General features: G+C 46.9%; 1 protein-coding gene across 1 annotated transcript in view; it reads left to right on the forward strand.

Annotated features, from left to right (window-relative positions):
- The first annotated feature begins 561 nt into the window (after positions 1–561).
- xrn2 (5'-3' exoribonuclease 2) overlaps positions 562–15,999 on the forward strand; it is a 108,555-nt gene continuing 93,117 nt past the window's right edge. Inside the window, 10 exon segments of the mRNA XM_038806018.1 lie at positions 562–776; positions 778–798; positions 10,078–10,096; positions 10,099–10,155; positions 10,158–10,203; positions 10,286–10,380; positions 10,383–10,396; positions 15,352–15,463; positions 15,698–15,756; positions 15,867–15,956. Of these exon segments, the coding sequence (XP_038661946.1) occupies positions 723–776; positions 778–798; positions 10,078–10,096; positions 10,099–10,155; positions 10,158–10,203; positions 10,286–10,380; positions 10,383–10,396; positions 15,352–15,463; positions 15,698–15,756; positions 15,867–15,956 (567 nt within the window). The 5' untranslated portion in view covers positions 562–722.

Genomic DNA, 15,999 nt, shown 5'->3' on the forward strand with positions numbered 1-15,999 from the left:
TATCCGTAATCCCCTCTCTGTACTATTCTGATATTACCCTGATCACAGTGCACTCAAAAGAGAGAGACTGCTCAAGACCCAATGTGGCTGCCTTTTATACCACCGTTGGTCCGGCCCTCTAGTGATCATGTGGTGCTACTGATTACTCATTAACCCCTTGTGTACGTGCACATACAGAGATCACCACATCACCCTTTATCTTTACAGGGACATTTTGCCCCTGTGCTCTCTGTATTTCCTTTTGAATGACTCCCACTGCACTGATGTGGATTTTCTTGCAAGCCGCTGCCCCAAGCCCACAGTGGGCAGATTCCTGTTAAAATCGAGCGACGCGGGAGGGAAGAGGGTGGTGAAAAGAAGAGGGGAATGGAAAGAGGGGTGGGATGATTGGCACGAGTCCTCCAGGCAGTACCGGGTTGACCTGTGACCCGGTGACGTGATGGGAAAGCCGTCTGTGCGTGCCACTAGCGGGGGGGAGGGGGCCAGGCTTCCCATTGGCCGAGGGGGCGGGACCAGGGGCGTGTCTCTGTGCTCACCCGGCCCCTGCACGCGCCTTCTCGCTTCTGGGGGTGGGGCCAGTGGGTTGCGCGAGAGGCGACGCGGATCCCGAGGAGAAGGCGGAGAGAGAGAGAGAGAAAGAGAAAGGACGGGAAAGGAAAAGAAAATTAAATCATCCCCTTTTCCTGAGGAAAGCTCCCACTCGGAAACCCGCACAGGACAGCATGGGAGTTCCGGCATTTTTCCGCTGGCTGAGCCGCAAGTATCCATCCATCGTGGGTGCACTGCGTGGAGGAGAAGGTGCGTAAAGGCCGAGGCCTAGTGTTGTGCGACTAGGCCCGAAGCCTGTCTCCCCCCCCCCCCCCCCCCGGTGTTGTTGAGGCCGAGGCCTGGCCACTTGGGTTATTTTCTGCGCTCCCCCCCCCCCCCCCATTGTGGGGAGAGGATAGATGTGATGTGAGATCTTCGGCGGGGCAGGGGTTATATTTGGATTATTTATTTTCTCTTATAATAACCTGTGAGTCACGTGATGCCGCGGGAAATCACTGCCACTTCGCTTGATTTCAATTCGTACGTGTTTTTTTGTGTGGATTGAATTTCATTTCGGCAAAGCTGCGATGTTGAATCAATTCGTCGTTTTTTGCATCTCCCGGAGTTCAAATCCCCCCCGCCCCCACACCTTTTGGACCAACTGTTTAAGTTGGGTGCTAAAATTGGAATTGTTGAGTTTATTTGGTGCTGAGATCAGTAATTAAGACGGGTTGTGAGTTTATTTACTGTAAGGGCAAAATACCGAGATGGCTGGAAATTTGAGGCACAAACAGGAAATGCTGACCGGTTAGGCAACAAACAATCTGTGTTGCAGGGAAAGTAGCTGGTTTTGATGAAGTACAGAAGTGGGGAAAGAGGGGAGGGGAATGAGTGGCAGAGAACAAAAGTGAAGGCCTGTGATAGAATCATAGAAGTTACATTACAGAAGGAGGCCATTTGGCCTATCTGAGTCTGCACGAGTCTTGGAAAGAGCACCCTACTTTAACCCAAAACTCCACTCTTCCCGTAACCCAGCAACCCCATCTAACCTAAAGGCAATTTAGCACAGCCAATCCACTTAACCTGCACATCTTTAGACTGGGAGGAAACAGGAGCACCTGGAGAAAACCCACCCAGACACGGGGAGAACGTGCAGACTCCACACAGACAGTGACCCAAGGAGGAATGGAACTTGGGACCCTGGAGCTGTGAAGCCATAATGCTACCGTGCTGCCCAGAGGGTGGAAGGCAGGAGAAATTTAATGGTAAAGGGAAGATGATGCAAGGGAAAACAGATGGTAATGGTTTAAGTGAGAAACAGAAGGTGATCAGCAAGGTATATGTGGGAATAGCAGAATCATCAACAATTGCGTTCAAAAAAAGGGGCCGAGGTTATGATCTAAATTGTTGAACTCTGTTGATCTCGGAGATCTGTAGCATGCCTAATCGGAAGTTGAGCTCCTGTTCTGCCAGCTTATGCTGAACCTATAGAATTATATCTGTTCAGAAGCCATTCAGCCCATCATTTCACACCTCTTTGCAGAGGTAACTCAACTAGCCCCACTCCCTGCTCTTTCCCCATGCTTTGCAATTTCTTTCTCTTACGATACCTATTCAATTCCCTTTTGAAGCCTATGCTCGAAAAGCTTACAAAATCATGACCCTGTGTGTCTTAACCATTTTCTCAACCTGCCCTACCATTTCAACTATTTGTGTACATATAACCCTAGGTCTCTGTTCCTGCAGCCTCTTTAGAATTGTACTACTAATACTATAATAAAAATCTTTATTGGCACAAGAAGGCTTACGTTAACACTGCAATTAAGTTATTGTGAAAAGTCCCTAGTCGCCGCATTCCAGCACCTGTTCGGGTACACGGAGGGAGAATCAGAATGTCCAAATTGCCCTAACAGCATGTCGTTCGGGACTTGTCGGAGGAAACCGGAGCACCCGCAAGAAACTCGCACAGACTCTCCACAGACAGTGACCCAAGCAGGGAAACGAACCTGTAAGCAACAGTGCCAACCACTGCTACTATGCCACCCATAGATATGAGATAGATGTGTCACCGCACTTTCTCTGCATTAACGTTTATCTGCTCATGTCCCATTGTTCTAACAGTCTGTCTGTGTCCTCTTGAAGTCAAAGGCCATATGATTCTACCCAGTTCCAGTCATCTGCAAATGTTAAAATTGTGTCTTGTATCCAGGTGCAAATCTTTAATGTAGATCAAAAAAAGCGGTGGTCTAGTACTGACCCCAAATGAACCTCACTGACTCATCTGGCAATCTTGCCTCCATAGCCAGTGTACAAAATTGAAAAGAAATTCAAGTAAGTCACTTTTTTACTTAGAACGAGTATTTGGGTGCTTGGGCAGTGGGAAGCGAGGAGATAGAAGAGTAAGTGTCACACCTCCCATACTTGGATGGGAAGTGGGAGGTGATTAGTTGACCAGGGTTTCTCAGAGGGAACAGTTGCTTCAGAATGCTGAAAGTGGACATGGGGAGTGGTGGAGATAGGATAATTATGATTGGTGGTAGCATCATGCTGCAGGATGATCTTTTAAATGTGGAGGCTGGAGGGTTGAAAGGTGTAATAGCAGGAGGACCTTATTGTCATTCTGGAAGGGAGGGAAAATGATGAAAGCAGAAGTGCAGAAAATGGAACATGTGTTTTGAGGGCACTGTTGACTACAGTAGGGGGAAATCTTCAGTTTGCAGAAAAGGGTGTATGTGAAGTACTGCTATCAGAACGGATTAGGTGAAGAATCTAAATGTCATGAGAGTTGTTCTAGGACAGGCGGTGGGAGGCAGTGAACTTGCAGTACTTATTCTCTGAAGTCCAACCTTTACAATGTCATTAAGACCCAGTGAGGTGACCTGCCATTGGTCGGTGGCGAGATCTTCTGGTCCTGCCATTGTCAATTGAGTTTCCCATTGAATGCATCCCTCCTTGCCTGGAGAACCATGGCGGGGATGTACTGTTGGTGGGACCGGAATATCCCGCAGAGTGAATGGCCAAAAAATCTTTCCCTGATGTTGTTTGGTGAACCTAGCAGAGGCTGAATACTATCTCATCTACCTTTCCCCTTTCCATGACCCCACCACTGAGCTATTATTTCCACGGCTGTCACTGATCCATCTGCCGATCTTGCATCCACTGCCTTCAATTCTATAATTCCCCATGCCATAAAAGCCCTCCTTCTCAAGATGCAGAAATAGCTTCCATTGCTAATTACTTAAAATCAGCTATATCTTTAATATTTTCCAATTCTGATGAAAGGCCATCAACATGAAACATTAACTCTTGTTTCTTTCTGTCTCTACAGTTATTTCCTTAGCTGTTGAGTGTTTCTTGCATTTTCTCTTGTTTATTTGAGTTATTTGCTGTCATGTAATGGAGCAATCTTATCGAGATGCATTTTGTACTGTTCCCTCCGTTTTATTGTCAAGATCTGTGGGTTCATGTTAGAATTGTGGAAGATTTATTCTTGTTAAAAATATGTTCAAATATTTGGGAATTTGGCATTTACAACTGGTAGGCAGTAAATCCCAGACTTCAGTATAACTTGGGTGGGGTTAACTGAACTTTGCATCTATTGACCTGATTGCTGCTGCAGATGAGACCTGGTTATAAACAGAGAAGCAAACTGTGGCAAACTATTGGAGCAGTGAATGCATTGGTATAGGCTATGATTGAGACAGTCTTTTGCACCATTGATAGGAATGTTCGATAAATCTTGTCTCGGGCCAATATTAGACATATCTATTTCGTGAGAGAATCAGATAATTATAGATATCGTGCTTATTGAGAGATTTGTTTGGTTTAACTGACATGTTGATTTGGACTATTTAGTCAGACAAATGTTGTCTAGGAGTGCATATTGAATTCAAATTTGTAACAAGTATAAAAAACGATGCATATAGTTTGGGTTGTCGGTTGTGTCTATTCGCTGAGAGTTAAATGACTTCAAAATAATCAAGCATTTCAAGATAAGCCAGTATGCTTGTGTTACCTTTGTTACGGATGCCTGGTCAGCTTTCAACAGTAGCTAAGCGGCTGAACCAGAGCCATAACTTTTTAAAGTTTTAAGATGGTGTGGAAAGATCGATTTGTTCCAGTGGTGATAATATAAGAAATAAGGCGTGGTTATTTTATAAACAAACTTTGTTAAAAGAAAAGAGAATCTTTAAACTTCAACCCTAACAATAACAGATCACGTGCAATTTCTTAACTATAGCACACTAGTTCCCATTAAACAACATTGTAACAGAACATGCAGCTCTCATGCCTCTTTCATAGGCCGACAAAGGCAATACTTGCATTTACAAAGCAATTTTTTTTTCTGATAGGGACATTCATTCTGAGTCCTTTTTCCAAAGCCTGCATTGGTGGCAATTTTCATGACCACCTCTGTCCATTTCCAGAGCCGTCTTCTCGTAAATGTTCAAAATGGTTCCTTCTCTCCCGGGGTTTCCAGACTTGAACCTATGACCGTTATCTTGGCTGATTACCCACTCCCGTTTATACAAAAGAACAGAGCTATGCTATTGGTATGCAATGAACCTATTGATGGACAAAGAGGACATCAGACTCTGTAATGGACTATTAGCTGGGCAGACAGGATGGTCCTGAAGAACATTGGATCTGAGGCATCCAGTGGGACAATGTAACTCGGTCAGGTGTGGATGTATCCCTCTGACTCTGTGCTAGCAGGCTTTTCCCCTCCTCACTCTGTTTAACCCTAAATTGTCTGCTACATTGGGGTCTAATTTCTGGACCCAATTTCCTAATATCTCCCTCGCATGACACCTCTCTTCCTCAAGAGAAATTAACCATCAATATACACAGATGGCTTAATTTTCGAACCATTTTCAATTTTAAACATTTCTTAAGATTATATAGTTTACATTCCATACAGTACTTTTTTTCCCCATTTTTTTTAGCAAGCCGACATCTTTCAAATGTAGTCCCTTGTAGTCTTTTCCCATATTACTGCTGTGATAGGGAATCAGCAATCACATTTTCTTTCGGACACTTTTGCATTAGTTCTGTCCAAATAGTCTGGCTATTGTCGGAAGAGATTTTGCGGGTGGATAGGAGGTACTCGGAGGCTCGGGAGGCAGGGTTGCTGAAGGAGAGGCAAGCTCCAGATGGAGTTGGTGCTGGTGTCCACAGGGAAAGTAGTGGGGCCATTGCGGAGGGTCAGAGGGGCAGTGAATGAGTATGGGGAGAGGGCGAGTAAGATGCTGGCCCACAAACGTAGGAAGCAGGAGGCGGCAAAGGAGATTGAAAGGGTGAAGGATGGGAGGGGAAGAGTGGTACCGGACCTGGTGCGGGTGAATGGGGTAATTGAGTTTATAGGAGGCTTTATGAATCAAAGCTCCTGGCCGGGAAGTGAGGTATGTGGTGGTTCCTGGATGGATTGGAAGGGCCGGGGGCCCCGTTGACTGGTTGAGGTGGAGCGTATGGGGCAATGCAGGCAGGAAATGCCCCGGGCCCGGATGGGTTCCCAGTGGAATTTTATAAGAATTTTGGGTCTGACCTGGGGCCTCTGCTGGTGAGTGCATATAACGAGGATACACTATTGCAGGCGTCCATATCCATAATACTGAAGAAAGATAAAAGATTCGGAGCAGTGTCGTTATTAAATGTGGACGCAGATGAAGGGAGATTTTAAGAGATGACATGTGTTGCCACTATCGCTGGAGGGCGGGTGCAGGCAGTGGAAATTATGGCGTGCCAAGTCTCTTTTTGAGTTCCAGAACCTCCCGATCTTTGTCCCCGAAGTCATTTTTGAAGAAGGTCAACACTTTGATTTGGGTTTGCGTTGGCAGGGAAAGCCCCACTGGTTAAGAAGGTGTTGTTGGAGTGAGGGGGAGCTAGCTGGCCATGCCAAATATAATGAACTATTATAGGGCAGCTAATATCGCTATGGTTGGGAAATGGGTAGTATGGGGGTGTCGGCGTATGGGCAGATGGAAGCAGCCTCTTGTCGGGGAACAAGTTTAGTTGTATTGTTGATGGTGCTCCTGCCGTTCTCGCCGGTCAGGTATACCACAAGCCCAGTGGTGGTGTTGGCCATGAGTGTATGGGGGCAGTGGTGGCAGCATTTGAGGTTGGAAGGTGCCTCAGTGTGTGCACCGGTTTGTGAGTCACATGTTATACCGGGGTCGGGGCGGGGCTGGACGTGATTTTGTGGGTGGCTACAGGCAGGGATAGAGCGGTTTTGGGACCTGTTTTGGGGGGGGCAGCTTTACGAGTTAGGGAGGGTGGTGGTGTGGGTGGGGCTGTGTTGGGGGGGGGGTTGTGGTGTGTTTGGGGGGGGGGTTGTGGTGTGTTGGGGGGGGTTGTGGTTGTGTTGGGGGGGGGGTTGTGGTGTGTTGGGGGGGGGTTGTGGTGTGTTGGGGGTTGTGTTGTGTTTGGGGGGGTTTGTGGTGTGTTTGGGGGGGTTGTGGTGTGTTTGGGGGGTTGTGGTGTGTTTGGGGGGGTTGTGGTGTGTTTGGGGGGTTGTGGTGTGTTTGGGGGGGGTTGTGGTGTGTTTGGGGGGGGGGTTGTGGTGTGTTTGGGGGGGGGGGTTGTGGTGTGTTTGGGGGGGTTGTGTTGTGTTTGGGGGGTGTTTGTGTTGTGTTTGGGGGGGGGTTGTGTTGTGTTTGGGGGGTGTTTGTGGTGTGTTTGGGGGGGGTTGTGTTGTGTTTGGGGGGGGGGGTTGTGGTGTGTTTGGGGGGGGGTTGTGGTGTGTTTGGGGGGGGGTTGTGGTGTGTTTGGGGGGGGGGGTTGTGGTGTGTTTGGGGGGGGGGGTTGTGGTGTGTTTGGGGGGGGGGTTGTGGTGTGTTGGGGGGGGGGGGGTTGTGGTGTGTTGGGGGGGGGGGGGGGGTTGTGGTGTGTTGGGGGGGGGGGTGTGGTGTGTTGGGGGGGTATGGTGTGTTTGGGGGGGGGGGTTGTGGTGTGTTGGGGGGGTTGTGGTGTGTTGGGGGTGTTGATGGTGTGTTGGGGGGGTTGTGGTGTGTTGGGGGGGTTGATGGTGTGTTGGGGGGGGTTGTGGTGTGTTTGGGGGGGTTGTGTGTTGGGGGGGTTGTGTGTTGGGGGTGTGTGTTTGGGGGGGGTTGTGTGTTGGGGGGGTTTGTGTGTTGGGGGTTGTGTGTTGGGGGGTGTGTGGTGTGGGGGGGTGTGTGGTGTGGGGGGTGTTGTGGTGTGGGGGGGTGTGTTGGGGGGGTGTTGTGTGTGGGGGGGGTGTTGTGTGTTGGGGGGGGTGTTGTGGTGTTGGGGGGGGTGGTGTGTTGGGGGGGGTGGTGTGGTGTGTGGGGGGGTGGTGTGGTGTGGGGGGGGTGGTGTGGTGGGTGGGGGGGGGTGTGGGGGGGGTGGGTGTTGTGGGGGGGGGTGGGGGGGGGTGGTGTGTGGTGGGGGGGGGTGGTGTGTGGTGTGGGGGGGTTGTGGTGTGGTGGGGGGGGGGGTTGGTGGGTGTGGTGTGGGGGGGGTTGTGGTGTGGTGTGGGGGGGTGGTGTGGGTGGTGTGGGGGGGTGTGGTGTGGGGTGGGGGGGGTGTGGGGTGGGGGGGGGGAGGGGGGCTGTGGTGTGGGGGGGGAGGGGGGTGTGGTGTGTGGGGGGAGGGGGGCTGTGGTGTGTGGGGGGGGAGGGGGGGTGTGGTGGGGGGGGAGGGGGGGTGTGGTGTGGGGGGGGTTGTGGTGTGTGGTGTGGGGGGGGTGGTGTGGGGGGGGTTGTGGTGTGGGGGGGGGAGGGGGGCTGTGGTGTGGGGGGGGAGGGGGGCTGTGGTGTGGAGGGGAGGGGGCTGTGGTGTGGTGGGGGGGGGGGCTGTGGTGTGGTGTGGGGGGGGAGGGGGGGCTGTGGTGTGTGTGGGGGGGGAGGGGGCTGTGGTGTTGTGTGGGGGGGGAGGGGGGCTGTGGTGTGTGTGGGGGGGGAGGGGGGCCTGTGGTGTGTGGGGGGGGAGGGGGGCTGTGGTGTGTGGGGGGGGAGGGGGCTGTGGTGTGTGGGGGGGGAGGGGGGCTGTGGTGTGGTGGGGGGGGAGGGGGGCTGTGGTGTGTGGGGGGGGGAGGGGGGCTGTGGTGTGTGGGGGGGGGGAGGGGGGCTGTGGTGTGTGGGGGGGGGAGGGGGGCTGTGGTGTGTGGGGGGGGAGGGGGGGTGTGGTGTGTGGGGGGGGAGAGGGGGTGTGGTGTGTGGGGGGGGGAGGGGGTGTGGTGTGTGGGGGGGAGGGGGTGTGGTGTGTGGGGGGGAGGGGGGGTGTGTGGGGGAGGGGGGGGCTGGTGGGAGGGATAAAGGGGTTGAAATGGGTATGGGAGGCGAGGAAGGACGGGGTTCCGGCTGTTGATTAGCTACTTATTTATTATGATCCTGTTTGTTCTCGCTCTTGTTTGTGTATTTGCTGTTTAGAGAAATGCCTTAATAAAAATAAATATACTTTAAAAATCAACATTATTAAGTGGTCTGACCAAGTCTCACATTGCTGGTTTTGGGGCTGTTGTGTTGTAGTTTTATACCATGTTCTCTGCAGTGCAGCCGTACAAAAGAACTTCAAAAGCCTATTTGAGACATCTTGAGGTTGGAAAAGCACTATAAAAATGCAAGATAACTTTTGAGTGTACCTCATTTTATGAATGCAGAGCAATTAACACAGTTTACGTTTAAAAGTACACATTTTATTTTACATGGTATTGACCTATTCTTGTAAAATAATTCATCCTGTGCCTTGTCAACAGCGGTGTGGGAGATATGCCAGCCCTTGCTAGAGTTTAAAAGAATGAGAGGTGATCTCTTTGAAACTTTAAATTATCAATGGGCTTAACAAGTAGATATTGGAGAATGTTTTCTCTGGTTCAGAAGTCAAGAACTAAAGGCCACAGTTTCAGAACATGGGGTGACCATTTGAGCAGTTTTCACTCAGTTTTGCGAACCTCTGGAATTTTGTACTGCAGAAAGCTGTGGGTGCTCAGCTGCTGAGTATATTCAAGGCAGTATGTCCAAGGGAATCGAGGATATGGGGAGTCCACTTGAGGTACAAGATCAGTTGTTTCCATCTATTCAGCCTATCAAATCATTTAAAACACTTCTATTCGATCACCCCGTGATCATACTCAAGGGAATGCAAACCTTCTTCCATACATGGACAGCATGGTAGCATCTGGCTTCACAGCGTCAGGGTCTCGGGTTCGATTCCCGGCTTGGGTCTGTGCGGAGTCTGCACATTCTCCCCATGTCAGCGTGTGTTTCCTCCGGGTGCTCCGGTTTTCTCCCTCTGTGTCCCCAAACAGGCGCCATGGGACTTTTCAAAGTAACTTCATTGCAGTGTTAATGTAAGCCTACTTGTGACAAAGATTATTATTATAATAAGTACTTGGTGGAGACAGTTTATCGTCTCTTGCCGTGTTGCACTTTGGTTGTCTTTTCACTGAAGCTATGCTACATTGTCAGTTGACATGCAGCTGAAATGTGACTTCAGCAGTACTTTTTGTGTTAAATTTTAAGGAATATCTATGAGAGGATTCGTTGGCAGAACTTTATTATTGTGACTTTTTTGTATTTCAACCCTCTGCAGGGTAAAGAAGTCAATGGAGTCACGTCCCCTTGGACAGCAGCAAGCCTAATCCGAATGAAGTGGAGTTTGACAATCTGTATTGGACATGAATGGCATTATTCATCCATGCACACATCCTGAAAACAAGTAATATGTCTCTGAGAAATACTTTCTGTCCCTGTTTCAATTGGGACAAAATTCTGATTCATGTTTTGAATGTACCTTGCAGACCAGCTCCCAAGAATGAAGATGAAATGATGGTGGCCATATTTGAATATATCGATCGATTGTTTAACATTGTTAGACCCAGGCGCCTACTTTATATGGCATAGATGGAGTTGTAAGTGCTTATATTTTTGCTGATTCAAGAAGCTAGTTGCATGAGGTTTCAGGGTCATGTAGCAGTGTCTGGAATTTTGGTATGCTTTTTAATTTATCACATCGGAATTATCCCTCTTATACATGTTTGTTAATTAACCTAGTCTAGATCAATGAAACTGTGCCTGTTAACTGCAGATTTAAATGTCCCACATGTTACAAAATTAACTTGTAAATCTTTTTTTAAAAAAAAAATTGGGGTAGTCAATTTTTTCCAATTAAGGGGCCATTTAGCATGGCCAATTCACTTACCCTGCGCATCTTTGGGTTGTGGGAGCGAGACCCACGCAGACAATGGGGGGCGGGAGAATGTGCAAACTCCACACGGACAGTGACTCGGGGCCTGGATTGAACCTGGGACCTCAGTGCTGTGAGGCAGCAGTGCTAACCACTATGCCACCCCCAACGTGTAAATCAACAAGATCAATGTTATTCTTTTGCAATAAGTGACTGATTCTGTTTATCGTTAGTGACACCATTTGCATTTTATAACAATGCTTTAGAATGGTAGATTGCTGTTTGTTGACTGTCTGAAATGGATATTTTGTACATGGGTGCTTGATTGTTTTAATGTGTAATATTTTTATACACATTGAAGGTTGCTAGATAAGTATTTACAGATTTTAAAATTATTATTGCAAAATATTAACCTAAGAAATGTTAATTTGATTCATTTTCTTTTGTTACCAAGAATATCTTTTTGTTTTACAATAAATACATATATACCTCCTGTAATAAATATATTTTTATGGAGATAGACCAGCTGCAAAATTACTAAGTTGTGGGGTGGGAAGTGATTTGGACAATTTTAAATTGTGCACGCATCCACTTCCTACTCCAGTGAAATGTTAATGCTTAGAATTTGTGAACTAAGATGTGTTCTTAGTAATGATAACAAAAATATTGTAGATTTGCAGCGTTTGTTAAATTACGGATCAATACACTTCTATGGAAAATGACCAATTGAATTTCACCGATTTTAGTTCATTATACTGTAGCACACCGATAGAAAATAGGAGTACAAAAGGAGAGAACATTCAATTCACATATTTTAGCGTACCATGTGTCACGATGGAAATGTATCAATTGCAAGAAAAATGAGCAAGTATCAAATGAGCTCCACGTTTTCACAATTTTTAAATGCCGTAGTGATTTGAGAACTTAATGAGGTTGATCAGTTAATTCAGTTTGTAAATGGGACATTCCCCAGACTTCATGTTCAGTCGTATAAAAAAAAAAATAGTCGAATGCTATAAATTTAAGATCCCTAAGATTTTGCATAGAAATCTTTTGCCAGTTTTACTTTTAGATGTTAGTAATCTCCTTTCATGCAGGTATTTAAAAAAAACATTTTATTAAAGCATTTATGGTTTTATAATAATAATAAAAGACACAAGTACAGATATAAATTTAAGATCACCTGAAGAAGGAGCCGTGCTCCGAAAGCTCGTGTTTGAAACAAACCTGTTGGACTTTAACCTGGTGTTGTAAGACTTCTTACTATAAATTTAAGAAATATGAGCTTGGAATACCAATTTACTGAACAGGAAACTCTTTTGCCAGTTTTACTTTTAGATGTTAGTAATCTCCTTTCATGCAGGTATTTAAAAAAAACATTTTATTAAAGCATTTATGGTTTTATAATAATAATAAAAGACACAAGTACAGATATAAACATGGTTCAACGCGTAACACACCCCTCCATCTCCCACAGTTCTCGCTTAAGCTACCCCTCTACTATGCTCCCTACCTCAAATGAAGGCCGCTTATTAATCAAGATCGCAACCCCCCCCCCCCCCCCAGTTTTAGAATATAGCCCCGAATGAAATAATTGCCCTTGCCAACCCTTCCTCAGCCTAGTCTGATCCACCACCCTCGTGTGTTTCTTGCAACATTGCCCACATACACCTTCAGCCTCTTCAGATGTACGAACACATGAGCCCTCTTGAATGGCCCATTCAGCCCTCCCACGTTCCATGTGATCAGCCTGGTGGGAGGGCGCCGCTGATCAACCATCCCCCTTCTTAGGCCAGCCTCCGGCCCGCGTCCCGCGCCTCCTCAGGCCCACCCTCAGGTGCCCACCGTCATTGAGACCTTCTATTTGTTTCCAAGCGCCAGTTGCTCCCCTGTCAGCAGAGCAGTTCACCCCTTCCGCCCCCTCACTAACAAAACAACAATCCCAACCCCCCATAACAAGCAAGTCACCTGCTCGCCCACCCACTGCGCTTCTATGAGCTAGCCCACCCAGCTGACCTGGTAGCCCCCCCATGGCGCCAAGCATTCTACCCCCCACTGATCCCCCCCCCCCCCCCCCGCTTGAACATACAAATGCAAAATAGAATCCCCCAACAAACAGAAGAAAATTCCACCCGCCACCACCCAATTAGAACAAAGTTAACCCACATACAACACTGAGCAATGGCCCAAAACCTGGTACAAAACCAATACATACAAAACCCAAAAGAAAAGAAATTAAGCAGCGCAAGTACAGAATTACCCATCCCCAAGTTCAATGTCATCCATCACCTGCCAGTCCCCTGTCTTTCACAAAGTTCATCGCCTCCTCCGACGATGCAAAATAGAGTTCTTGACCTTCATAGGTGACCCACAAATGAGCTGGGTGCAGCATGCCGAACTTCACCCCCTTCCTAAAGAGGGATGATTTTACTTTGAAGCTTGCTCTTCTCTTAACCAGTTCCGTATCCAAGTCCTGGTAAATGCGCAGCTCATTGCCTTCCCATTTGCTGCAGCTTGTCTGCCTGGCCCACCTCAACATCTGCTCCTTGTCGAGGAACCGGTGCAATCGCACCGCCATCACCCTCGGTGGCTCATTCATCTGCGCCTTCCTCGCAAGTGCTCTGTGCGTCCTGTTGGCCTCCAAGGGCCGAGTAAGCGCACCTTCTCCCATTAGCTTCTCGAGCATACGTGCCACCTGTGCCCCTGCGTCCGATTCCCTCAATACCCTCCGGGCGACCCACGACCCTCCGGTTCTGTCTACGCGACCTGTTCTCCAAATCCTTCACCTTCTCTTGCAGCCTTTTCTGGTGGTCCCTCATCAGCCCCATCTCCATCGCGGTTAGCTGGTCCTCGTGCTCAGCCGCTGCCTCTTCCACCTTCTTGACCGCCTGTCCCTGGGCTTCCAATCTGCGCTCCACCCGGTCAATCCCTGTCTTAATCGGGTCCAGGTACTCTTGCCTTTGCTTGGCTAAGCTCTCCTGGAGGAAGTTCATCAGCTACTCTGTTGACCACGGGGCTGGCAATCCCAGTCCCTGAGCCCCCGCCATGCTTTCCTGTGCCGCTGACTCCACTCCCTCCTTTGTTGAACAATCTCTTTTTTGCAGACCACTTCTGGTCCACAATTCCATAAACTGGTGGGGAATTCTTCTCTTATTCATCAGCCTCCAATTTTACCACTCAAATCCCCCATACATCTGGGGAAAAAGGTCCCAATAAGTCCACCACGCGCAGGAGCTACCAAATGAGCGACCTCTCACTCCATGGACACCACCGGAAGTCCTTCGCGCAGGTATTGATGGTAGAGGTTTGTGTTTATTTGGGCATTGGTGTTTTTCTGACTTGTTAACGGTTTCATGAGAAATTAAGCAAAATATTTTTGCTTCTACTTCTTTTGGCAGCTCTGTTCCCTTTTGAGCTTTTGACAATGTCTGGAAAATAAATTTATAATGTGCATTAAATAAGTGGAAAATAAACTTTGAAAAATCATAGTTTTTTAAAAATAATCATTAATAGTCATACTAGCCAAAGATACAGGCCAATTCTTATAGGAGAACCCAGAGTAGCAGAATGAATACTGCAGAAAAGAGAGACATGTTGCCAAAGCATTTTGTCTTGCATGCATCAGGATAAATGCACAAATTGCAAATTTTAAAGAATAAAACAATTTGTGCTATAGGAGTAAAGGGTGCTGATTGGTTGGTAGGTTGACTCCCATTTAACCAAAGCATTGTGATGGAAAAATAAATGGGGATCTATAGATGGCCACAAACTTCTGGGTAATTCAAAAGGACACAAGGCTTGAACATATTTCTTTTGTTTGACAAGAATTAGTCCCTGCATATAAATGAATATTGCTTCAAGTATGCCTAAATGAGGCTCGTTATGAGCTCTAAAATTTGTTAATCATGTAGCTATTAGCACACTTCGCAAGTGCCGTCCAATCGCAGAAGCATGTCCAGCAGTAGATATTTTATTTTGGGTTTTGCATGCACAGGCTTGCTGAAGTACGCTTGATTCTGTCACAAACAACTGGTGCAATGTCCAGTACCTGTGCCACACGTCCCAGCAGTTAGCTGATCAAATCAAATAGCATATTGCTTTGATCGTTCATAATAAGTAGGGTACCGATTGCACTCGAGCAGTCTGCACTGGCAAAGCCCCTAACAAAGTATCTACAGTTAAATGTAATTCTGCAATTGGGCAGCACTTGCGGAACAATCCTGATAATTACACTAACAACCAATTTAATATGATTAGTTGAGATCCTAACAAAGCTCATTTACACCTGCAACTTTCATTTGTACACAGTTCCTTACAAACAAAAGTATGTTCAAGTCTTTTGCTGTTTTTTAATAATGGAGTTTGGGGAGCCTCTGTTCCCCAGTCATCTTCTCCATGGTGACATTGGAGCCTTCTTACCAATCAGTCTGTAGCCTTTTTCTCTTGTAGTGTAAATTGTTGTGATCATTTAAAATTTGGCATTCTTGCCTTTGTCCTGATCAGTGCAAGGCACACTCCTTTGTCAGCATGACTCTTCAGCGATATTCAAGTTCTGTACGACAAGCAACTCTTAAAGATAAATATTCTAATATTCATCCACAGTTGCATATTGTAAGTTGTAAAAGTTGAAGCGAGTTTAAGTCATATGCATGTAAGTGATGAACATGCTGGTTATTTTAGGCTCCTCGTGCCAAAATGAACCAGCAACGATCTAGACGATTTCGTGCATCCAAAGAAGGAATGGAGTTGGTTGAGGAGAAGAAAGAAATGAGAGAAGAAGTGCTTTCTAAAGGTACAACATAAATGTGTCATGGCATTTATTTTTGAGTCTTCATATTGTTGGAAGCAACAATTGATCAACCTGCGCTCTAGATAAATCACATGTGCCAAATCTCTGACCAAACATTAAATAATGTAAACTACGCTCAATATGAATTCAATAGTACTTAAAGAAATAAACGCACAGGTTCTCTTTGAACAGTTTCTGCACTGATTCTTGAGTGAAACCAACATTACCATTTTGCAGGTGGATATCTGCCTCCAGAGGAAGCAAAAGAAAGGTTTGACAGCAATTGCATTACTCCAGTAAGTATTAATCATTTGAGAATTGACATGCAAAATTCCAGTCTACATTGATTGTGTTTCCTATGGTTGCAAGATTTTTGTATTGAGTTGCTCCTTTTGATTTATTCAAGGGAACAGAATTCATGGATAACCTAGCACAATGTCTTAGGTACTATGTTGCTGATCGGCTAAACACTGACTCCGGGTGGAATAACTTAACTGTAAGTGTTGACTTGTTTTTAAGTTTTAATAGCATTACAACGG

Source organism: Scyliorhinus canicula, chromosome 1 (genome assembly GCF_902713615.1).
Source record: "Scyliorhinus canicula chromosome 1, sScyCan1.1, whole genome shotgun sequence".
Lineage (NCBI taxonomy): Eukaryota > Metazoa > Chordata > Chondrichthyes > Carcharhiniformes > Scyliorhinidae > Scyliorhinus > Scyliorhinus canicula.